The sequence below is a fragment of the Medicago truncatula genome, chromosome 5 (assembly GCF_003473485.1).
Source record: "Medicago truncatula cultivar Jemalong A17 chromosome 5, MtrunA17r5.0-ANR, whole genome shotgun sequence".
NCBI lineage: Eukaryota > Viridiplantae > Streptophyta > Magnoliopsida > Fabales > Fabaceae > Medicago > Medicago truncatula.
The window spans coordinates 2211572-2236675 of record NC_053046.1 but is presented as its reverse complement, the minus strand read 5'-3'; the positions used below and the strand labels follow the sequence as shown (position 1 = coordinate 2236675).

General features: G+C 33.3%; 2 protein-coding genes across 3 annotated transcripts; both read right to left on the bottom strand.

Moving 5' to 3' along the window:
• Positions 1-2253: 2253 nt before the first annotated feature.
• LOC11437197 (long chain acyl-CoA synthetase 4) lies at positions 2254-24588 on the bottom strand. Its single transcript, XM_003610950.4, has 20 exons — positions 24452-24588; positions 12024-12238; positions 10842-10905; positions 10629-10718; positions 10113-10169; positions 8922-8970; positions 8067-8143; positions 7907-7946; positions 7730-7824; positions 7116-7283; positions 6781-6891; positions 6549-6636; positions 6336-6402; positions 6065-6140; positions 5852-5969; positions 5255-5500; positions 4639-4778; positions 3781-3963; positions 3253-3372; positions 2254-2543 (listed from the first exon to the last, which is right to left on the bottom strand). Exons 2-20 carry the CDS (start codon positions 12173-12175, stop codon positions 2496-2498), a joined length of 1989 nt encoding a protein of 662 aa, XP_003610998.1. The 5' UTR covers positions 12176-12238; positions 24452-24588; the 3' UTR covers positions 2254-2495.
• Positions 15204-24490, bottom strand: LOC11426097 (long chain acyl-CoA synthetase 4). Of its 2 annotated transcripts, XR_003012037.2 has the most exons (20): positions 24237-24445; positions 23503-23566; positions 23295-23384; positions 22772-22828; positions 21596-21644; positions 20660-20736; positions 20500-20539; positions 20323-20417; positions 19711-19878; positions 19396-19506; positions 19157-19244; positions 18927-18993; positions 18657-18732; positions 18445-18562; positions 17898-18143; positions 17652-17791; positions 16826-17008; positions 16268-16387; positions 15774-15839; positions 15204-15585 (listed from the first exon to the last, which is right to left on the bottom strand). XR_003012037.2 is itself a non-coding variant. In XM_003610949.4 (19 exons), exons 1-19 carry the CDS (start codon positions 24386-24388, stop codon positions 15538-15540), a joined length of 1989 nt encoding a protein of 662 aa, XP_003610997.1. In that variant the 5' UTR covers positions 24389-24490; the 3' UTR covers positions 15246-15537. The 2 variants fall into 2 exon arrangements, 1 of the variants encoding a protein (XP_003610997.1); XM_003610949.4 differs by lacking the exon at positions 15774-15839 and having other exon boundaries at positions 15246-15585; positions 24237-24490.
• Positions 24589-25104: the final 516 nt, after the last annotated feature.

The following is a 25104-nucleotide window of genomic DNA, read 5'->3' as shown; positions in this document are numbered from 1 at the left end:
AAGCATGTAAATAGTTGAGGCAGCACACGTTTGGAAATGAAAGTGAAATCTTAAGCGTACATATGTCTAAGGATGTTGGGTAATTCGAGGTAAACGTGGATGGTTTGGATTTGTGTTGTTAATACGTGGCGTCCTATTCAGAATATCATGCTTTTGACATGCTGGGAGGGGTAGGGATATTTCTTTATTTTATCAGTGTTTCATTTTCTAATTATTTTTTATTAGTAGTAAATCGGCGTTTTGGTTCTCCAAGTTATATATGAGTCGAGAAATTTATTTATTTTTAGTCACCTTTCGAAAGAAAAAAAAAAAGAAAAAAGTAATCACCCAAATGTACGTAATAGAATTCAATGTTTTAGCTTCTTGTTTTTTTAATGAATACTAGTAGTATTAATCAAATTAGTAGAGGTAAATCTCAATTAATAGAAGGAGTTCATGATATTTGGACCTGAAAACATTTTCTTTATGACACTTATTGGAGTTGGATTTGGCGACTTAAATTCTATACGAATGTTGTTTTTCTGCCAAATGTGCAATGCTTCTATATTCCCTGCTTGAGCTGTGTTGAAAGGGTGAGGAATTTCAGTCTCTTGTATTTGTCTCACTAGTGAGAAACACAATAAAACTCATTGTGTTGAAATGTCCCATGGAATTATGAAATAGTTGAGTCAAATTACGTTTGCGTTTCTTTATGTTTGACTAGTTTTCTAGTTTGGTCCTTCAAGTTTTTTATTTTTCTTTCCAAATTGGTCCTTTGTATTTGTTATATGTCAATTTATTATATCATTCGAAAATTCAAATTGCATAACTTTCTATAAAAAAAACTTTCTATAAACAAATAGTCAATGCAAGGAGTGTGCATAAGAAGTTTTTAAAGAACAATTAAGTGAACTTCAGTGCCAAAAATTCTAGAAGACATGTGACATTCATAAATTTTAGAAGTTAGTTTATTTTCCCTTCTATAAACAATAGAATCAAATTCCATGTAAATAAGTTTATTTCCATTCCTCTTAGTTAAAAACAAAAATAAAAAAATTATTTGCGTTCCTATAACTTGCCTACTAGATAATGCAATGTATGTAACACACTTTTATTTATAATAATACCATTTTTTATCTTTATTATTTCTTGCCATATAGCATTTTTTACGTTTGTATTTTCATTTTCCATTATTTTTACTTAATCACATGTTTCTTTACTTAATAATCACATTGAACACTTGTAGCCTTAAACAATTAAACATATCAATTAAGAACCTCTTAAGAATCTAACTTGAATCTTAGATTGATTTTTCGAGTTCATTTGTTGGAAGGTAAGATTTCCACCCCAACAATTTTTATTCAGTTTGCACCATTAGCCTTTGAGTTATATTAAATTATACGCGCGGTCTTTTAAATTAAATTATTGTCATGAAATATCAATTAATTAATTAGACCAAGTGCAATATTTTTTTGTCATGGCGTGGAGCATTTGGAAGAAGTGAAATCTAAGTTCAAGTAAGGACATATGTGATACATCAGATCGGGTAGTGTCTGTTGGCCGAGTGGAGGGCAGCTCAATCCTATTGGTGACTATGTGAAATGAAACCTTGATGGAGCAGATTTTGATGACGTTGGTTGTGTTTGAATTGATTTCTTCATGCCTATTAATGACAAGTGTTGGTAGCTGCAACTGAGTAGCGAATATAGAATATGAAACACATGGAATGGAAGGAAGGAGAGGCTTAATTGGAGTCTTCTTCGAGCTATAAAGTGGATAGTAGTTGATGTTGACATGCTCAAAATTAAATCTTATACTAATGTGTAACAAGTGTCCTTGATGCATTTGTTTAGAAGTTTAAAGAATGTGTATTCAACACATTGAAACTATAAAAAGAAACTTTTTCTACATATAATTTCCTCTTTGAGATCCTTAACAAGTGCCCTTAGCATACATAGGGAAGGCGGTGGATGTTGAACAAGTGATTCATTAGTGAATTAGCAAATGAAGGTGCTGTAGTTCTCAATTTATTCCTTAATAGATGATTTGTCTAGTACCCTGTTTGATACGTCACCGTGTTAACACAAATGAGTAATGTGAGAAAAATCATCACTGCACTGCCATTATATATGAATGGTGAGATTTAGAACTGCTTTCAAAAGAATTAACTAACAAGAAAGAGTAAGGAGTGTCCAACTAATCAATTATAAACATTAAAACAAACAGATATAATTCATATTCACAGCTTATTGTATAAATCTTTGAAAACATCACTAAGTAAAAAACAAGAACTACACCATTGTTAATTTTGATAATGTTAATATTTATTTTCCTAACAAAAGTTTGCAACGCGGAGGTGATGAAAACAATTTGTTTAAACTTTGTATTATCGTATCTTTCACGGTTGAGGGAGGCAGATCATCTGCCATCTCTTCATAATCATATGTACAGACAGTACAATCACATGCAGAAAATAAATTATCTACATGACATGCCACCAACTCCAAATGCATTTCTCAGGCAAGCGGTTTATTTCCACTTTTGTACATGTCATCGATCACATTCTGAGCACACAAATAGAATTGCAGTCAGTACTTTCAGAATACAGAAATTATTAAGTCCTTAAAACAGGCTTTGAAACGTTAAAAGTGCAATGGAAAATTGCAGTTGAAAGTGAAGTGGAAAAAGAATTGTATGCTCGCAACTATTAATTAGAGGATAATCACTTGATAACATTTTACACTTTTACTTACACATTCACGTTAGGTATTCCAAATTACTTAGGATTCAGCTACGATGTCGAGTGTTCATTTTCAAGTCTGTTTGGCACATAACTAGTTAACTACGCCTATAAATGAAATACAAGAAAATAAACTCTCTTATGGATCATATGAACAGGTACTTCAGTACATGTTAATATACATGCAAGCCAACAGTGTAAGTGAAGTGGCTACTTTAACTGAACTGTAATGTAACTAATTCATAACTAATATGATATTAAAGCAGTGAAACAGGGCGCATCAGTTGCACTATGATTCACATCTAATCTAATAACATGGGTGCAGATGACATCTAAAACCTGACACTTAGTCAACTCAATCAGATGAGATTTCTAAACCTGTGTTCAGTTATATGCTCAGTGGAACGAAAATATCCGGGAAGAAAAAAAAAGGTTGTTATACACAGACAGCTCATTTTATCCATTCCTATAATAAGAAAGCAGAAATAATTTCTGAAGCAGAAATGAAATCCTGAGAATTTGACAACTTTTACCTGATAGTATTTCAGCAACTGAGGCCTCTTCTTCTTATATGTTGGAGTGATAAGGTCACGTTCCATATCAAATGGAACTGGGTCAAGATGGACTGCTTTTATGAACTCAAATCCTTTCAACTGTCAAAAACATATCCATCATCGCATAAAATTTCAGGACATGTACTTATGCATGCAAACACGTGTACATGTAGAATAGAATCAATTGGTGCAAACATAAGACCATACACACACCACTTAAAAAATTCTCTGACCAAAATTATTTTGGGCAATCCAGTCATTGGATCTTAGTTAACTGTGTTAATATTTCGTGTTAAATATTAGTTTTGTTTTTACTAGTATTTGAAACTAAAAGTACATGATTAGATGGTTGGCATTTTATATTACGTTGAAAAGGCTACTTTCTAAAAAAGTATGTTGTGTGGGAATTATTAATAGTCGTGATAATTAATGTGAATATTTATCAGCATGATATAAGCATACACACTCCATAATATCAAATTAGAGCAAAAATAAGAAATTTAGAACCTTCTTTTCCTTTCCAATCTTTGAGAGCTCTTCAAGTATGTAACTTTTTGCCCTAGAATCTCCACAGAGAGAATTAAAGTCCATGGATATACCATTTTCTTCTGCCCAATGTTCAAGTGCTGGTTTGCTGGGGGTAACAACAGTAACAAGGAAGGCCTCAAAACTGTTTCCGTAAACCCATATCTGAGAGAGGAGGAATAAAAGTTCAAATCAGCACAGAACAGAACAATTTTAACTCATGAAATGAAGCTGAAAGTAGAGACTTTTTTTGTGTGTTTATGTGCTGATACATATGGATGTCTCAATGAATAATTGTACAGCTACTACATGCAACAAGAATAGTCCTATTTATTGGACAAATGATCATAATGAACTACAGAATGCGGACACTAATGTAATAGTATACCAATATGGACCAGAATCTGTGCACAGTTGCACATAGGACTATGGGCAACATAGTCTGCTGCTGGTGGAAATTTAAAGCTCAGTACAGTTACAGAACTATATGTCCAGCAAGAAATAAGAATGTAATTTAGATTATGTTAAGGCAAGAGAGAAATATATCCACGCCTAGAGATAGGCGTCTCTGCATTAACTATGCATCAGTCTATAGCCTGCTTATATTTTGAATTCCGTAATTAAAAATTATCAAACTGAGCTAAAAATATTAGCTGCTCAAGATTGGCCCCATTTGTCCCAGGCCCATCAAGGGCACAGTTTCTATAATTCTATAATGAACCAACGGGTTCATCAATTCATATAGTATGAGCAAAAAGATATATTTTTCAACTTTATATGGGGAATAATTTCACTACAAGCTCGGACACTAAAACCATTGGAAGGGCTCTCAAGACATACAGATTCAACAGAAGGAACTTGGCTATAAATATTCTCCAGGTTTTCAACGGCAACATATTCTCCTTGTGAAAGCTTGAATATATTCTTCTTCCGATCAATAATCTTCATACTTCCATTAGGTTGCCACTCTCCAATGTCCCCTGTTGAATAAATCACGCAATTTAAAAGAGGCTAAAATATGGTTTTAGTCCCTGCAAATATGCCTCGTTTTGGTTTTAGTCCCTATAAAAAAAAAATTGTTTTTGGTCCCTGTAAAATTTTGTTTTTGAAAATAGTCCCTGACCCCACTTTTGTGATGATTTGCATACGTGGCACATTATAACTGAACCAATTTTTTAGTTTTTGGTCCCTGCAAAATATTTTGTTTTTAAAAAAGGTCCCTGTAAAATTTTTTGTTTTTGAAAATAGTCCCTCCAGGGACTACTTTCAAAAACAAAAAATTTTGCAGGGACCAAAAACAATTTTTTTTTTTTACAGGGACTAAAACCAAAACGAGGCATATTTGCAGGGACTAAAACCATATTTTAGCCTTTAAAAGAATATAAACTTCAAAATGTGATCCAACAGCCAATTTAAATAGTATTTATATAGTTCAATTTTGGAAAACACCAATAACCTGTATGGAACCATCCTTCAACCAGAACCTCTTTTGTGAGATCTTCGCGTTTGTAGTACCCCGAAAACAAGGTATCTCCCTTTACACAAATTTCTCCTCTTGGCGTGCTTGCAAGGGCATCGTAACCCATTTCAGGAACAGATTCCAGGCATGCATCCACATTTGGTACAGGAGGACCCACTGTTCCAAGCATATCTAGTTCATTTGGTAATGAGACAAAGGTTCCCGCACAGGTTTCAGTCAGACCTGTTTTCATTTCAACAAAGACACATTAGTAACAAAGACACATTAGTGAAGTCCATAGTACATATGCTGATATCAACATTATTACATATGCTGCATTGGAGTGAAGAAACATCAGAATAATTTCCACATAGATTTCAGTTAGACTATTTATATTTCTAAAAACATACATTAAGACTAAAATTAATTTGCTAATTGTCACATCTCATCTCAAATTAATCAACAGTTATATCCATATATTCAGCAATTGAAATACAAAACCAGACTTGGCTAAACACAATTAAAGATTAAACTATATATCTATGTGCTTATTGCACGGGTGAATTTAAATTTTCAAATACAGAAAGAGCATACCATATCCTTGTAGGACATGAGCACAACTCACCACCCGTAAGTAACTTTCCACATGCAAGGATAGAGGTGCTGCTCCAGACAAAATAAGACGCACACTACCCCCTAAACCTTGCTTCACCTAATAAAATTGCAAAACCAAATCAGCCAAATTGAGAAAATACATTGCTGTCAAACTGCGGCTGGTAATTAATTAATATTTGTAGACTTTACTACCTTATCGAACACAATTTTGTCAAGAAGTGGAGATGCTACTGCATGGTTTTGTCCTTTCTTCATGTTATTCAACTTACTGCAATAAATTCTCAGAGCTTAAGTTATTTAGAACAGTGCAATGCTTACTGGGACGACCAATAGTTAAATATAACAACCTAATTAGGAAAATTAACACAAATCTAAAAGATAATTTCTGCAAGATTTGACAAAGGAACACTCATGGTTTCCTAATATCTTATAGAGGATTCATGGAAGTTCAATTAGTACTTACTATGAATAAGCAAAGTTGAATAATGCCTTCTTCAGGAAGCCTCCAGAAATAATTTTCTGTGTCAAACCTGCATACCGAAGTTGAGAATCTTAATATACTTTTTTTTCTAGCTGGGAAAAGGGGTGGCAGCTCAGAAAAATAGGTAAGAAGTGTGTGTGTGTGTGTGTGTGGGGGGGGGGGGGGGATGATTTACATGGTATCAGAAGAGCATACCTGAGTACACTCTATCAAGTACACGAGGTACCGCACAGAAAAAAGTTGGTTTTAGCTCCCCGAGATCTTCAATTAACAACTTAACATCCTGCAGCCATAGTACAAATGATGGACAAGGACATATTCAAATCCAAAAAAATTTCATTTTTTGTCTTCTTGGGGTGATAAAATTAAATCTGAAGTTCAATTATTATCACTATGAATTAACGACAAGTTTAGTACATATACTAACCCCGCACCAGAAGCCTATTGAACCACCATGCCATATAAATGTCTCCTCAATGACCCTATCAAAGGTATGTGCGAGAGGAAGGTATGATAAGTACACATCCTTCTCGGTCAACTGTAAACAAAGAAAAAAGAGGGGAGATTTTGTAAGTCAAAGAAAGGACACTTGAGCGTTTAGTATCTTAAACCTGAAAAGAAAAAGAAAAAAAACTACATCCAGAGCTTTGAAATTAGATATATAATATGCATAAATTAAATGAAAAGAAATTGTGCATACGAAGTGCTCAGTGCATTCAATTTCATGTAGTTACAAATGAAATATAAAAGATAAATATTTACTTTATCATTGACATTCTCCAATAGCCGCTTCACCCCAGCTAAGAGGGTAATAATACTCCTATTGGATATCAATACTCCCTTGGGGTCACCAGTAGTTCCGCTAGTATACATTATTGTACAAATATCGCTTCTTTTCTTTACAGGTAAATCAAAACTCTGACTTTCACCCTGTGGCAAGTATTAAAAGTCAAATTAGGAATGGAAACCACAATATGTTTATAGAAGTAGCAAAAGAGACATTAATTTCTGCTAGCCATACTTGTAATGAGGTTTAGAAAAATAACTTCTAATGCATATGTATCTACAAAAATTGACCCAAGTCAACTATTCAAACAATGCATTAGTTTCCATTGACCTGATATCATCCTTATTTTTCTTACTTGAATTGCGTAACAACTAACAATTATGTTAACTTATTTCTTTCCACACATTCCGCTATTACTTAGACTAACTGCCGGTGGACCAAGATAGTGATACAACTCAACCAACTATTTATGCTGCAAAGGGGCTCAGCAATTGCAGGCAATGCCAATTGATTATACATGGAGCAGCTTTCATGTCCAATTTTCAAGTAAGAGTAGAACGAGTAATAATACATGAAATGAATAACTCACCAATTGTAAAAATTCAGTCCATGAATATATTGCCCGTCCGAACTTTTCAACTTCTTGCTTTTGTTCAGGGGTAACCTTTCCGAAGCTCACAATTGCTGTATAGAAACATAAAAGTCATTGCTTCTCTCTAAAGCACATGTATTTTAGCAAAGAAAGAAGATAATAAAAAACACTTACTCTTGAGATATTTGGTTGCATTTGGAAATGTCTTCAATAGCTGAAAAGTTTTTAAAATAAAGATAGGGATCAGACAGACTGTTCAAAGAAAAGTGTATTCAACTCTCTGATCCTTCCCAAAAATAAACTACTAAGAAATAGATTATTTCAATAGATGAACCTCAGGTATCTTCTTTTCTTCTGCAAATGCAATTGAGACCTCTGCATGGCATATAATAAATTCTATGGCCCCAGAACCTAAGTCATATATGTTTGAGAGTGTCAAAACCAGTGATAATTGGAAATTCAAAATTAGAAAACTGAATTTGAAAATATTAGAATGGCATTTATTTTCGGCGAAGTGGAAAAATAACCTACCAAAATACTGATTAATATCTAGACTATGGGACATTCAACCAGTATTAAATGCTAAAAACACTCTTTTAACACCCACATTTTATCGGGTCAAATCCACATGGGTCCCACCACTTTATTTATAACTCATTTCCAAAGTGTGAGTCCCACTAATTTCCTGCATAGTACTGTAATAAATTTCAAACAAGTTATTATTGCTGTGAGATAGTTTATCACAATTTTAGGCAACTGACAAATTTCGGTGAAGGTTTAGTAATTTTTCAGCAATAAAAAAAAAAAACTTTGCTCATAAAGTAGGTAAGATTTTCAAAGAATTGATCAATGAAATCACTTTTTTTTTTTATAAAATCACAAGGGATAAAAACAAAAATATGCCAGATAGACATCAAAGTTCTTAATAATGTGTGAATTTAGAACTTGCATATTTTTTTTATCAAAATATAAGGAACTTTGTTAATAGTACAGGTAAGTTTTTCGCATAAATTGGTGAGCTTGGGTGAAAGTCAGCAAAAAATGCCATATTGACAAAAACGTTGCAACTTTTCTAATAACATCAAAGTGTAAAATCTCATGTACAACAGGTTTGGAAACCAAAATTCAATTGCTAATTGCGGACAAAGCACCATCACTGTGTACAAACATGCTAAACGTTTACACATACCTAAGGTATCATATAAAGGAACACAATGAAGTCCATGAGCATTGCAAGCCTGCAATTATTTGAATATTTAAAACTTTATAACAATCGAGTGGAAGAAGCTAGTAAAAGGAATACTATAACAAGGCGACCAGGGATGTCCACTAACAGCACTGCGAAAGCACAAGAGCAATAAATAATAGAAGCAGAACACTGTAGAAAGTAGACATTCAAAAGATGAAACAGAGTTTCAATCAAGAAACAACTTATTGCCCTTTATATTCAACAAGGACTACTGACAGACAATAAAAACCAAAAGAAAACATAGGAGACAAAGAAATAAATAAGAACGGGTATAAAACCAAAAAAAAAAAAAACAAATATTACCATAATCTGCAACAGAGTGAATGTATTGTATTAAGGAGAGAGGGCATTAAAAGTGTATTCTAGGAGAGGTAAGGGAAGGACAGTTGAAAAACAGATGTATTGTGTTGGAATGGGTTAATAGGATAGGTAAATGAAAAGGAGGTTAGAAGAGTACAAATCGGATCCGGGAAGGTGTGGACAAAGTTGGAGCCTTGGAGAAGGAAAGTTGATTGCAGAGTTGGAGAAAATCTTTGAGGTGCAAAGTTTGGCAGCGAAACTGCAGTTGCCTTACAAATTAATATCTAGAAAATGGGAAGCGCGACAACAATCAATTTCAGTTTTTGCTCAATTAAAGCCTATAACTGGTTGCAAAGCCTCTACAATGACTTTGATTAGAAGGTTTAGGGAGAAACAAGAGGGAAAAAGTTGGACACATTGGATCGGACGGACTCAGTGGAGGAGCATGTGTAGAACTTCGAAGTGCAAGATGGAGTCGTTCAAGATGAACAACTCTTAGGATACATTTTGGGGGATTTAAATCGGAAATAAGGTTCCAAATGAGAGTGCATAACATGGATGACGTCTCGACTCTTGGGGTCCGTTGAACTGACTCAATATTTGGAAGAAAAAATCACAATGCCTCACAGATGGGCTGGGCTGGATCACACAATAAGGAACTTTTCCCTAATTTCGTGCTGCCATGTAAGGGATTGAAACCACAAAATAAGACCTTCAATGGGAGGCATCAGTCAATCAGGCGGCAAGAGAAAGATTGGGGAAAAAAAACGGTTTAGAATTGGAAAAATTTAAAAGAAAACCAAGACGAAAGAAATTCAAAATAAAATGTACCTCCATGCTCATAATCCACTCTGCAGAATTGGCACCATAAATACCACATTTTACACCCTGCAAACCAGAAATATACGAATTAAGCTCAAAAAAACTAATCAATATAAATAATTAGTATATGCAAAAGTGAAATGTCAAAATCATATTAGGCAAATTTGTCAGCTTAAGTTCATCAGAAAAATCTGTGACAATGAGTTAAGCAATTGAACTCACATGAACATGTTCTTGGTAAGTGAATAACTATTGAACTATTTATGATGCAGATAGTAACATTATCAATAATAAATGTTCAAAGAAATAAAATAAGAGGTATCTGAAGCTACCAATTGCATGAAACCACACAATTTTAACATTGCACGTCAATGCTGATTGTAGATATTAAATAATGAACAACCCAACATGTACAGAGAATCCAAGAATTTGAAAAACATACAAAGAAGAAAATGCTATTAAAATAACCAAAAACAAAACAAGGTTTCATTTTCTGGTAATCAAGAGAAGAGACAGAAGACTTACTTCTCCATAACCACAGCTGCGGATAGAATTTCCGACTTTGATCACCATGTCATATACTTCTTTGTATGTTTGCCACTTGTACTTGCCATGCTGTTAAGTGTAATAATAACATGCGAGCATTTAAATAAGTCAAAATCCATGACCAGTCAAGCTATGGCATGAAAATTTCCAAAAATAAAAAATTAAAGATTTATACAGTAACCAATACTTTACCTTCCCGTCCACAATCTCTCGGCTACCAAGCATAGGATTATTTGGATATTTCTCAACAGACAATCTGTAAAAGCACTGATACAATTAGAACTGAAACGACTAATTTCTTATCAATACAGGTCCAAATTTTTGCTAGTGTTGTTAAAAAGCAAAACTATAGTATAGCAGAATTTGAAGAAATAGGTATTGTTCCATGATAAGCTATTTATTATTACAAAATCTTGTCAAACAGCGGCTATACGACGTTATAACAGAACCTCTATTTGTCGCGATCTGCACATACAACACTTATTTTCTTTTAACATTAACTTAAACTGAAGTAATACATGACTTATACTTAGTCCAAAATCGAGCCAAAATTAAAGGCTGGTTTGTTACGGATTAAAATAAAAGTGATTTTGACATAAAATAATTTAGAGATTATATTTTAGAGATTTTATGAAAAATCAGAATCTATTTTACGTTTGTTTGTTTACCGTATAAACAAATAATTTAGTTTGTTTGGATACAAACTTATAAAAGAGATTTTTTGTTACAAAATTAATTTAATATTTTAAACCATATTTTCTCTCTCCACTAAAAAAAATCTATTTTTTCTAGAAACTGCTCTTAACAGTTTCTTATTAAGAAACTGTTTTTAGATTCTGATTTTATTAAAAAGTGGTAACAAACGATGCAACACCTTAAAAGTGATTTTTTTTTCTTAAAAAAACTATAACAATCGAACTTTAAATCAAATATTCAAGTCCTCTATGCGCGCGCACACACATAAAAGATTAGTAAACACTATTTCTCCAATGTTAGAAAGAAAATTTGAGAAACCAAATATAACAAAATATGATTTACTCACTCTGAATGTTACAACTAGTTATGATATTATGATGATTCAGATCAGAGAGCTATGATTTGCAAATTAGCATAAAAATTCAACGAAAATTAAAATAATTTAAATAAACAGAATATGATCTAGTTCAATTTTCAAAGTGTAGACTCACACAATAGTATTAAAGAGAGAGTGTAGCTAGTCTTACTCAATCTACTAATTATGTACATAGAAAGAAAAATGAAATGAAGATTAAATAAGGAACGAATAACTTCAACTCAAGTCATCACACTATCAAATTCACATAAAATTGATGAAATGAATATAGATTTGCATCGAAATAAAGATGAAAAACTAACCGAAAAACATCCCAGCAACTATCAAGACCAAGAATAGGAGGAGGAAAACCATCTTTAGCGAAGATGCTACGATACGCAGGTCCTCTTGAAGGTTTATCTTCCGTTGCTTCCTTCGCTTTTTCAACCTCAATGATGAATCTTTTCTGCGCCATGGCTCAACGATGATCGCGATGAGAAAAATGGTTAAGTTAAGCGGAGAATGAGAAATTTTAAATGTTATTTCTTAGTGTTCTTAGAATACAAGAACATGTGCTTATGTTGTATGCATTGGAGATCAATAAGGTGGATGACACTGTAGAGAACAGTTCTCCCACTAGAACACGTTTTAGCGGTGGATGCATGCATAGGAAAAAGTAAGAAAAGGAGAGAGAAAGGTATTATTATGGAAAATGAGAGAAGAAATATGAGCGCTCAGCGTAATTGCTGGTTAAAATTGAGTCTTAATCAAAGTTGACATATTGATTTTTTTAAATTGTGTCTATCACAGTCTATGCCATGTATTCTCAACTCTCGATCTAAGTCACTTTGAAAAAAGACTCATGCAAGTGAGTAAAACTAAAATGTTGTCCTCTTCTTTTTGGTAAATTGAAAAATGTTTAATACAACACAAACAAACAAACAAATGTCCTGAGGGATGAAAAAAAAATCCGCACCCGTAAATATTCATGGATAAAATCCGTCACGGATATGGAGTGGATACTTTAACGGATATCCATGGATAAACTACCCACTAATTAATGGATACGGATGCAGATTTAATGGTACCCGCATCCGGGGATATCTATCCCGCTATTAAATCGAGTAAATTTTATAAATAACTTTAATATCATTCAAATTCCTAAGCAACAAACTTCGTTAGTGAGTTGTTATTAGTTATTGCACGACTGTTCAAGTATGTATTACGCTCCTTTAAAATGAAGGGAAAGTGGTCGGGATTGTTGAAGCAAGAAGCTTTGTTTTTGTTGAATATGATAAGCTTTATTTAATTTTTCAGATCAAAGAACTTTATTTTTATTAAATATAAGGAACGTTAATTATGTTTTTGTTGAGTCAATGATCTTTGTGTTATTATGATGTACGGATATTATGTTTTGCTAAAAAGAAAAGAAAATGCATGTGATGAACTTTTGTTTTTAAATTCTAGCTAAAAAAAATTAACAAGTTTTTTTTTTTTAATAAATGTTATCCATGGATATCTGTATAAACCCGCATATACCTCAAAATCCATGGATTACCCGCTAAACGGATATTTGCGTGGGTATGGATAGGGCGCGGATTTTATATTTGTCCAACAGAACGTACACGGATATCACACTATCTACACATCTATGGATATTCATTTACATCCCTAAATATATCTAATGGATTTTTCTTTTCTCTTGAGAGAATATATCTGATTGGTTGTCTTTTTATCCAAATTATTGTGTATTGTCACTGCCTTTTCGATTGGTCGGTCGGTCATAGGTTTTGTTTTGACTTAAAATTGATTGTACTATAAATAACAATGTAGATATTTGTTTTAGTTTAAGTGTACTTTTGGCCTCTTAACATTTTAAATGTTGTAATTTTGACTCTTATTAAAAAAAAAAAAAACTAACAAATTTAGTCCTCTATGAATTAGCATCATTTACCATATTAGCCTTTTTGGTCAATTTGACCAAGTTAACACTTGCATGGCAAGCCATATGTGTAATTATTGAATTAAAATAAAATAAAATAGTCATGTAATTATTTTCTAAATTAAATAAATGAAAAAAATAAAAAATAAACTTTCATTTCTTCATCTTCATCCTTCATATCAATCATTATATCTTCATCTCTTCCGATCCAACCAAAAAAAAAAAAAAAAAAAAACTAAACCTTCATCTATTCATGATTAATTGTTATGGGTTTAAAAAATGATGAATATGTATATGTATTCTTCATTTCTTCTAGTAGATCTATCCTCATTTTACACTTTGACCTTCATTAAGAACTAGACGAAACCATCCCTTCCCGATTCCGCTCATAAGAAACAAAACACAAACCAATTTTGTGAATTTCACACTAATTATACCTTTGTGAAGAATACGAAATTGTTGGAAGCTTGTGTTTATGAAACGAACGGTTCAACAACAAAATCTCACTCGCGCTTCCAAGAAGGTTCTTTTTCTGTTGATTTTCATTCTTCCCCCTTTTCTTTTTTCCAATTTTTGAATTTCAAATTTTGATTTTTGGGTATATGGGGTTGTATTTAAATTCATGTTTTTTTTTTTTTTTTTTTTTTTTGGCTGTCTTGGTAATGTTTAATTTCATGTTTTTTTATGTGTCCTAGCTGTGTAACTGTTGGAGTTCAGAGTCAGGTTGTGTTTTTGGGTTAACTTGTTCCTCGAAACTTTTTTCATCGCATTCATGATTGTATTTACTCCATTGTCACCTTAAGCTTGTCGGGGTAAAAGAAAAATAACAGTTAAAAAATGTAAATTAACTCTTTCTCCATTTGTCTCCAAAATCCAACTCTGGAACATAGCCACACTACCACAGGGTTCACATTTCGTAATAAACGCAAAAACCTTAAATTTTCGATCCTTTATTGGTGTATCCCGATCTTGTTTTCTTATATTCTTCTTAGCAACGTTAAAGTGATACAAAATCTCAATCTAAGCTCGTGTACGATGGATAATGAATGATGATTCCATCAACACAGCTACACGTGAAGGTGCCAGCTTTAAAAATCTGCTTTTTGAGTGTTTGCTTCCAGCTCTCGAGTTGTAGATTTCTTTATTTTCTTATTAACGTCCCTTATTATCTCTTTTTACATCCACCAAACTCTCATGTATCAAAAGAAGCTACAATACCATTTATGTAATTGTAAAATATCAAATGAAGGTGTTGTAGTTCCCAATTTATTCCCTAATAGATGATTTGTCCTGTGCCCTGTTTAATACGTCACCATGGTCCGTGAGGCACTTCGTGTTACCACAAAAGAGAAAATCCCACAAATGAGTAACATGAGAAAAATTATCACTGCACTGAATACAACTCCACAGCCATTATAAGATGATTGAGATACTCTAGCTTTAAAAACACATTCTCCATTATATGAATGGTGGATTCTGGAACTGCTTTCAGAAGAACTAACAAGAAAGAGTAAGGAGTGTCCAACCAATCAATTATAAACATTAAAACAAACAGTTATAATTCACATTCACTGCTTATTGTATAAATCTTTGAAAACATCACTAAGTAAAAAACAAGAACTACACCACTGTTAATTTTGATAAGGAATGGAATAATATTTTATTTTCCTAACAAAAGTTTGCAACGAATATTGCTAGAGGTGAAGAAAACAATTTGTTTAAACTTTGTATTATCGTATCTTTCACGGTTGAGTGAGGCAGATCATCTGCCGTCTCTTCATAATCATATGTACAGACAATAACCAAAAGGAAATAATAAATGAACAAAGGCAAGCACAATCACATGCAGAAAATGAATTATCTACATGGCATGGCACCAACTCCAAAAGCATCTCTCAGGCACGGGGTTTATTTCCACTTTTGTACATGTCATCAATAACATTCTGTGCCACAAATAAAATAGCAGTCAGTGCTTTCAGAATACAGAAATTATTAAGTCCTTAAAACAGGCTTTGAAACGTTAAAAGTGCAATGGAAAATTGCAATTGAAAGTGAAGTGGAAATAGAATTGTATGCTAACAACTATTAATTAGAGGATAATCACTTGTAAACATTTTACTCGTTTACTTACACATTCACGTTAGGTATTCCAAATTACTTAGGATTCAGCTACCATGTCGAGTGTTCAGTTTCAAGTCTGTTTGGCACATAACTAGTTAACTACACCTATACATGAAATACGAGAAGAAACAAACTTTCTTATGTGAACAGGTACTTGTACAAGCCAAGTGTAAGTGAAGTGACTACTTTAACTGAACTGTAATGTAACTGATTCATAACTAATATGATATTAATAGTGAAACAGGGCACATCAGTTGCACTATGATTCACATCTAATCTAATAACATGGGTGCAGATGACATCTAAAAACTGACTCTTGGTCAACTCAATCAGATGAGATTTCTACACCTGTGTTCAGTTATATATGCTCAGTCGAACGAAAATATCCGGAAGAAAAAAAAGGTTATATACACAAAGACAGCTCATTCTATCCATTCCAATAATAATAAAGCAGAAATAATTTTTGAAGCAGAAATGAAATCCTGAGAATTTGACAACTTTTACCTGATAGTATTTAAGCAACTGGGGCCTCTTCTTCTTATATGTTGGAGTGATAAGGTCACGTTCCATATCAAATGGAACTGGGTCAAGATGGACTGCTTTTATGAACTCAAATCCTTTCAACTGTCAAAAACATATCCATCATCGCATAAAATTTCAGGACATGTACTTATGCATGCAAACAGGTATGCATGTAGAATAGAATCAATTGGTGCAAACATAAGACCATACACACACCACTTAAAAAATCCTCTGAAAAAATATTTTGGGCCATCCAATCATTGAATCTTAGTTAACTATGCAAATATTGTGTTAAATATTAGTACAAATTTTTTTACTAGCATTTGAAACTAAAAATATAAGATTAGATGGTTGGCATTTAATATTACGTTGAAAAGGCTACTTTCTAAAAAAGTATGTTGTGTGGAAATTATTAATAGTTCTGATATTTGTAGAAAACCCCCTTTAAAAATGTGAAATTTTATCGTCATGATATATGCATACACACACTCCATACATAACAAATTAGAACAAAAATAAGAAATTTAAATTAGATAGAACCTTCTTTTCCTTTCCAATCTTTGAGAGCTCATCAAGTATGTAACCTTTTGCCCTAGAATCTCCACAGAGAGAATTGAAGTCCACGGATATACCATTTTCTTCTGCCCAATGTTCAAGTGCTGGTTTGCTGGGGTTAACAACAGCAACAAGGAAGGCCTCAAAACTGTTTCCGTAAACCCATATCTGAGACAGGAGGAATAAAAGTTCAAATCAGCATGGAACAGAACGATTTTAACTCATGAAATGAAGCTAATAGTAGACTATTTTTGTGTTTATGAGCTGATACATATGGATGTCACAATGAATAATTGTACAGCTACTAATGCAACAAGAACAGTCCTATCTATTAGACAAACGATCATAATGAACTATAGAATGCGGATACTAATGTAAAGTATACCAATATGGACCAGAATCTGTGCACAACAACGCATAGGACTATGGGCAACGTACACATGCTGCTGGTGAAAATTTAAAGCTCAGTACAGTTATAGAACTATATGTCCAGCAAGAAATAAGAATGCAATTTGGATTATAGGCAAGAGAGATTGGTGTCTCTGCATTAACTGATGATCGGTCTAAAGCTTGCTTATATTTTGAATTCCGTAATTAAAAATTATCAAACTGAGCTAAAAATATTAGCTGCTCAAGATTGGCCCCATTTGTCCCAAGCCCATCAAGGGCACGGTTTCTATAATTCTATAATGAACCAATAAATTTAATTCAAGTAGAAAGAGTAAAAAGATATTTTTTTCAACTTTATATGGGGAATAATTTCACTACAAGCTAGGACACTAAAACCATATGAAGGGCTCTCAAGACATACAGATTCAACAGAAGGAACTTGGCTATAAATATTCTCCAGGTTTTCAACGGCAACATATTCTCCTTGGGAAAGCTTGAATATATTCTTCTTCCGATCAATAATCTTCATACTTCCATTAGGTTGCCACTCTCCAATGTCCCCTGTTGAATAAATCACACAATTTAAAAGAATATAAACTTCAAAATGTGATCCAACAGCCAATTTAAATAGTATCTATATAGTTCAATTTTGGAAAACACCAATAACCTGTATGGAACCATCCATCAACCAGAACCTCTTTTGTGAGATCTTCGCGTTTGTAGTACCCCGAAAACAAGGTATCTCCCTTTACACAAATTTCTCCTCTTGGCGTGCTTGCAAGGGCATCGTAACCCATTTCAGGAACAGATTCCAGGCACGCATCCACATTTGGTACAGGAGGACCCACTGTTCCAAGCATATCTAGTTCATTTGGTAATGAGACAAAGGTTCCCGCACAGGTTTCAGTCAGACCTGTTTTCATTTCAACAAAGACACATTAGTGAAGTCCATGGTACATGTGCTGATACCTACATTATTACATATGCTGCATTGGAGTGAAGAAACATCAGAATAATTTCCACATAGATTTCAGTTAGACTATTTATTTTTCTATAAACATGCATTAAAACTAAAATTAATTCGCTAATTGTCACAGCTCATCTCAAATTAATCAACAGTCTATATCCATATATTTAGCAATTGAAATACGAATCTAGACTTGGCTAAACACATATAAAATATTCAGCTATATATCTATGTGCTTTTTGCATACCATATCCTTGTAGGACATGAGCACAAGTCACCACACGTAGGTAACTTTCCACATGCAAGGATAGAGGTGCTGCTCCAGACAGAATAAGACGTACACTACCCCCTAAACCTTGCTTCACCTAATAAAATTGCAAAACCAGATCAGCCAAAAGAGAAAATACATTGCTGTCAAACTGCGGCTGGTAATTAATTAATATTTGTAAACTTTACTACCTTATCGAACACAATTTTGTCAAGAAGTGGAGATGCTACTGCATGGTTTTGTCCTTTCTTCATGTTATTCAACTTACTGCGATAAATTCTCAGAGCTTATGTTATTTAGAATATTGCAATGCTTACTGGGAAGAACAATAGTTAAATTTAACAACCTAATTAAGAAAATTAACACCAATCTAAAAGATAATTTCTGCGTGATTTGACAAAGGAACGCTCACAGTTTCCTAATATCTTATAGAGGACCCATGACAGTTCATTAGTACTTACTATGAATAAGCAAAGTTGAATAATGTCTTCTTCAGGAAGCCTCCAGAAGAAATTTTCTGTGTCAAACCTGCATATCGAAGTTGAGAATCTTAATATACTTATTTTCTTGCTGGGAAAAGGGGTGGCAGCTCAGAAAAATCGGTAAGAAATGTGGGGGAAAAATCCCACTCCAATTATCAAGAAATGATTTACAAAGGTAAAACAGTCATACAACAATCAGAAGAGCATACCAGAGTACACTCTATCAAGTACACGGGGTACCGCACAGAAAATAGTTGGTTTTAGCTCCCCGAGATCTTCAATTAATAGTTTAACATCCTGCAGCCATTGTGCAAATGATGGACAAGGTCATATTCAAATCCAAAAAAGTTCCAATTTTTGACTTGTTGGGGTGATAAAATTAAATTTAAAGTTCAATTATCACTATGAATTATAATTCAGTAACAAAAAGTTTGGTACATATACTCACCCCGCGCCAGAAGCCTATTGAACCACCATGCCATATAAATGTCTCTTCAATGACCCTATCAAAGATGTGTGCGAGAGGAAGGTATGATAAGTACACATCCTTCTCAGTCAACTGTAAAGAAAGAAAAAAGAGGGGAGATTTTGTAAGTCAAAGAAAGGACACTTAAGCATATAGTATCTTAAACCCCGGAAAAAAAAAACTATATCCAGAGCTTTGAAATTAGAAATATAATATGCAAAAATTAAATGAAAAGAAATTGTGCATAGGGAGTGTTCAGTGCATAAATTAAGTGAAATATAAAAGATAAATACTTACTTTTTCATTGACACTCTCCAATAGTCGCTTCACCCCAGCTAAGAGGGTAATAATACTCTCATTGGATATCAATACCCCCTTGGGGTCACCAGTAGTTCCGCTAGTATACATTATTGTACAGATATCGCTTCTTTTCTTTACAGGTAAATCAAAACTATGACTTTTACCCTGTGGCAAGTATTAAAAATCAAATAAGGAATAGAAACCACAATATGTCTACAGAAGTAGCAAAAGAGACATTAATTTCTGCAAGCCATACTTGTAATGAGGTTTAGAAAAATAACTTTTAATGCATATGTATCTATAAAAATTGACCCAAGTCAACTAACCAATCAATGCATAAGTTTCCATTGACCTGATATCATCCTTATTTTTCTTACTTGAATTGCATAACAAGTATGTTAACTTATTTCTTTCCACACATTCCACTAGTACTTAGGCTAACTGCCAGAGGACCGAGATAGTGATACAACTCAACCAACTATTTATGCTGCATAGGGGACTCAGAGAAATTGCAGGCAATGCCAATTAATTATACAAGGAGCAGCTTTCATGTCCAATTTACAAGTAAGAGTAGAAAGAGTAATATAACACATGAAATGAATAACTCACCAATTGTAAAAATTCAGTCCATGAATATATTGCCAATCCAAACTTTTCAACTTCTTGCTTTTGTTCAGGGGTAACCTTTCCGAAGCTCACAATTGCTGTATAGAAACATAAAAGTCATTGCTTCTCTCTAAAGCACATGTATTTTAGCAAAGAAAGAAGAGAATAAAAAACACTTACTCTTGAGATATTTTGTTGCATTTGGAAATGTCTTCAATAGCTGAAAAGTTTTTAAAATAAAGATAGGGATCAGACAGACTGTTCAAAGAAAACGGTACCTAACTCTCTGATCCTTCCCAAAAATAAATTTCTATGAAATAGATAATTTCAATATATGAACCTCAGGTATCTTCTTTTCTTCTGCAAATGCAATTGAGACCTCTGCATGGGATATGATAAATTCTATGGCCCCAGAACCTAAGTCATATATGTATGAGAGTGTCAAAGCCAATGATAATTGGAAATTCAAAATTAGAAAACTAAATATGAAAGTATTAGAATGGCATTTTTTTCAGCGAAGTGGAAAAATAACCTAACAAAATACTGATTATCAATATATACACTATGGGACATTCAACCAGTATTAAATGCTAAAAACACTCTCTTTCACACCCACATTTTTATTGGGTGAAATCAATGTGGGTCCCACCACTTTAAGTATAACCCATTGCCAAAGTGTGAGCCCCACAATGATTTTACCCAATAAGAGAGTGGGTGCTAAAGAGAGTGTTGAAAAGAGAGTGTTCCTAGCACTCATACAAAATTTGAATTTCCTGCATGTTAATAAATTTCAAACAAGTTGTTATTGCTGTGAGATAGTTTATCACAATTTTAGGCAACTGACAAATTTCAGTGAAGGTTTGGTAATTTTTCAGCAATAAAGAAGAAAAAAAAAAACTTTGCTCATAAAGTAGGTAAGATTTTCAAAGAACTGAACAATGAAATCACTTTTTTCTTTTACAAAATCACAAGGGATAAAAACAAAAATATACCAGATAGACATCAAAGTTCTTAATAAAGTGTGAATTGAGAGCCTGCATTTTTTTTTTTATCAAATATAAGGAACTTTGTTAATAAAACAGGTAAGTTTTTCGCATAAATTAGTGAACTTGGGTGAAAGTTAGCAAAAAATGCCATATTGACAAAAATGTTGCAACTTTTCTAACAACATCAAAGTGTAAAATCTCATGTACAGTAGGTTTGGAAACCAAAACTCAATTGCAGTTAAGTTAAAGCACCATCACTGTGTACAAACATGCTAAACGTTTACACATACCTAAGGTATCGTATAAAGGAACACAATGAAGTCCATGAGCATTGCAAGCCTGCAATTATTTGAATATATTTTAAAACTTAATAACAACCAAGTGGAAGAAGCTAGTAAAGGAATATTATAACAAGGTGAAACAGAGCAATAAATCATAGAAGCAGAACACCGTAGAAAGTAGACATTCAAAAGATGAAACAGAGTTTCAATCCAGAAAGAACACAACTTATTGCCCTTTATATTCAACAAGGACTACTGACAGACAAGAACAACCAAAGGAAAACACAGAAGACATAGAAATAAATAAGAACGGGTATAAAACCAAAAAAAAAAACAAATATTACCATAATCCGCAACAAACAGAGTGAGTGTATTGTATTAAGGAGAGAGGGCATTAAAAGTATATTCTAGGAGAGGTAAGAGAAGGACAGTTGGAAAACAGATGTAGTGTAGGAACCAGTTAATAGGATAGGTAAATGAAAAGGAGGTTAGAAGAGTACAAATCAGATCCTGGAAGGTGTAGACAAAGTTGGAGCCTTGGAGAAGGAAAAATTACATTGAGTTGATTGCAGAGTTGGAGAAGTTCGGCAAAGAATCTGCACTTGCCTTGCAAATTAATATCGTGAAAATGAGAAGCGCGGCAACAATCAATTTCAGTTTTGGCTCCATCAAAGCCTATAACTCGTTGCAAAGCCTCTACAATGACATTGACTAGAATGTTAAGGGAGACAAGAGGGAAAAAGTTGGACATATTGGATTGGACGGACACATTGCATCGGACGGACTCAGTGGAGGAGCATGTGTAGAACTTCGAAACTTTGGTGTTGCAAGCTGGAGTCGTTCAAGAGGAACAACTCTTAGGATCCTTTTTGGGGGACTTAAATCGGAAATAAGGTTCCAAATGAGAGTGCATAACATGGTTGACATCTCGACTCTCGAGGTCCATTGAACTGACTCAATATTTGGAAGAAAAAAATACAATGCCTCACAGATGGGCTGGATCGCACAATAAGGAACTTTTCCCAATTTCATGCTGCCTGTAAGGGATTGAAACCACAGAACAAGACCTTCAATGGGAGGCATGAGTCAATCAGGCAGCAAGAGAAAGATTGGGGAACAAAACAGGGATTAGAATTGGAAAAATTTAAAAGAAAACAGACGAAATGAATTCAAAATAAAATGTACCTCCATGCTCATAATCCACTCTGCAGAATTGGCACCATAAATACCACATTTTACACCCTGCAAACCAGAAATATACGAATTAAGCTCAAAAAAACTAATCAATATAAATCATTATAACATGCAAAACTGAAATGTCAAAATCATATGAGACAAGTTTTGACAGCTTAAGTTCAACAGGAAAATATGTGAAAAAGAGTTAAGCAATTGAACTTACATGACCATGTTCTTGGTAAGCGAATAGCTATTGAACTATTTATGTTGCAGATAGTAACATTATCAATAATATATTTTCAAAGAAATTAACTGAAACAGAAAGGCATCTCAAGCTGCCAATTGCATGAAACCACACAAATTTGGCATTGCACGTCAATGCTGATTGTAAATATTAAATAATGATCAACCCAACATGTACAGAGAATCCAAGAATTTGAATATCATACAAAGAAGAAAATGCTATTAAAATAACCAAAAACAAAACAAGGTTTCATTTTCTGGTAATCAAGAGAAGAAACGTAAGACTTACTTCTCCATAACCACAGCTGCGGATAGAATTTCCGACTTTGATCACCATGTCATATACTTCTTTGTAAGTTTGCCACTTGTACTTGCCATGCTGTTAAGTGTAATAATAACATGTGAGCATTTAAATAAAGTCAAATCCATGACCGGTTAAGCTATGGCAAGGAAATTTCCAAAAAGACAAGAGATTTATACAGTAACCAAGACTTTACCTTCCCATCCACAATCTCTCGGCTACCAAGCATAGGATTATTTGGATATTTCTCAACAGACAATCTGTAAAAGCACTGATACAATCAGAACTGAAACGGCTAATGTCTTATTAATACATGTCCAAATTTTTGCTAGTGTTGTTAAAAAGCGGAACAACAGTATAACAGAATTCGAAGAAATAGTTATTGTTTCATAATAAGCTATTTATTACAAAATCTTGTCAAATAGCGGCTATACTATGTTATAACAGAATTTAAACAAACCTTTATTTGTGGCGAACTGTGATAAAACAACACATATTTTCTTTTAACATAACTAAAAATGAAGTAACACATGACTCATATTTAGTCCAAAATCGATCCAAAAATTAAATTAAATATTGAAGTCCTCCATGCACTAAAAAAAAGGAAAGTAAACAATATTTCTTTCTCCAATGTTAGAAAGAAAATTCGAGAAACCAAATAGAAAAATCTGATTTATTTACTCTGAATGTTACAACTAATTATGATATTGTGATTCAGATCAGAGAGCTCTGATTTGAAAATTAGCATAAAAATTAAACGAAAATTAAATTAAATTAAAATAACATGAACATAATCTGATCTAGTGTAATTAAATCTACTAATTACGAACATAAAAAACAATGAAATGAAGATTAAATTCAACTCAAGTCATGACACTATGAAATCGACATGGAAAATTGAAATGAACATTGATTTGCATCGAAACTAACCGAAAAACATCCCAGCAACTATCAAGACCAGGAATAGGAGGAGGAAATCCATCCTTAGCGAAGATACTGCGATACGCAGGTCCTCTTGAAGGTTTATCCTCCGTTGCTGCCTTCGCTTTTTCAACCTCAATGATGAATCTTTCCTGCGCCATGGCTCAATAACGATAGCGAAGAGAAAAATGGTTAAGTTAAGCGGAGAATGAGAAATTTTAAATGGAGAGAGTAGATGAGACTTTAAATGCAGTTAAGTAACGGTGGTTTAAGGGAATATTGGTTTTGACTTTGAAGAGTCGATAGAGTAGGGTATGGTGTTATTGAAACGTGCTCAGCGTAATTGCTGGCTAAGATACTGTTGTTTTACTAAATTAGGTTTGGTTGGTCAGCAAATAATAGTACTTTTCATCCATCCGATTCATTACGCAACTAACTACTATTTGATCTTTTTTTTTTTTTCATTTTTCTTCCTAAAATAAAACAAAAGGAAAAGCTACTTTTGATTTTTTTTTCAAACTCATTTTACGCGGAAAAAAAATAAATAGAGTATCCATACCAGAAAGCGTGTAATTTTTACTCTTATTCTTGTGTAATTTTTCTTTTTGATTGTATTCTCGTGTTATTTATGTAAAATTTTAATTTGTTGTTGTAAGAGTGTTGATAATTTTTTCCACATTTAAAAAATATGAGTTTAGTCGGTAGACTTATTGACTAATGAGATATTGTTCCTCGAGATTCAATGTCTTCACCGTGGCAAAACTTTCAAAGAAACTATATATATTAGTAGACCATTAACACTTTAAACAATAAATTCAAAACTGCAACTCGGCAAGAGTTGAACACAAATCATACGAATCATCCATCAAGTATAAAC

Bases quoted from the DNA above. Each gene is read 5' to 3' on its own strand.
- LOC11437197 (XM_003610950.4), bottom strand. From the start codon at position 12,175: ATGGCGCAGAAAAGATTCATCATTGAGGTTGAAAAAGCGAAGGAAGCA. The intron at 8,144-8,921 runs GTATGTGTAAAC...TATATGACTTAG, and splicing joins TCCTTTATATGATACCTTAG to GTTCTGGGGCCATAGAATTT. The intron at 7,947-8,066 runs GTTCATCTATTG...AAAACTTTTCAG, and splicing joins AAGAAAAGAAGATACCTGAG to CTATTGAAGACATTTCCAAA.
- LOC11426097 (XM_003610949.4), bottom strand. From the start codon at position 24,388: ATGGCGCAGGAAAGATTCATCATTGAGGTTGAAAAAGCGAAGGCAGCA. The intron at 20,737-21,595 runs GTATGTGTAAAC...TATATGACTTAG, and splicing joins TCCTTTATACGATACCTTAG to GTTCTGGGGCCATAGAATTT. The intron at 17,009-17,651 runs GTATGTCTTGAG...CTCCTGTCTCAG, and splicing joins AAGTTCCTTCTGTTGAATCT to ATATGGGTTTACGGAAACAG.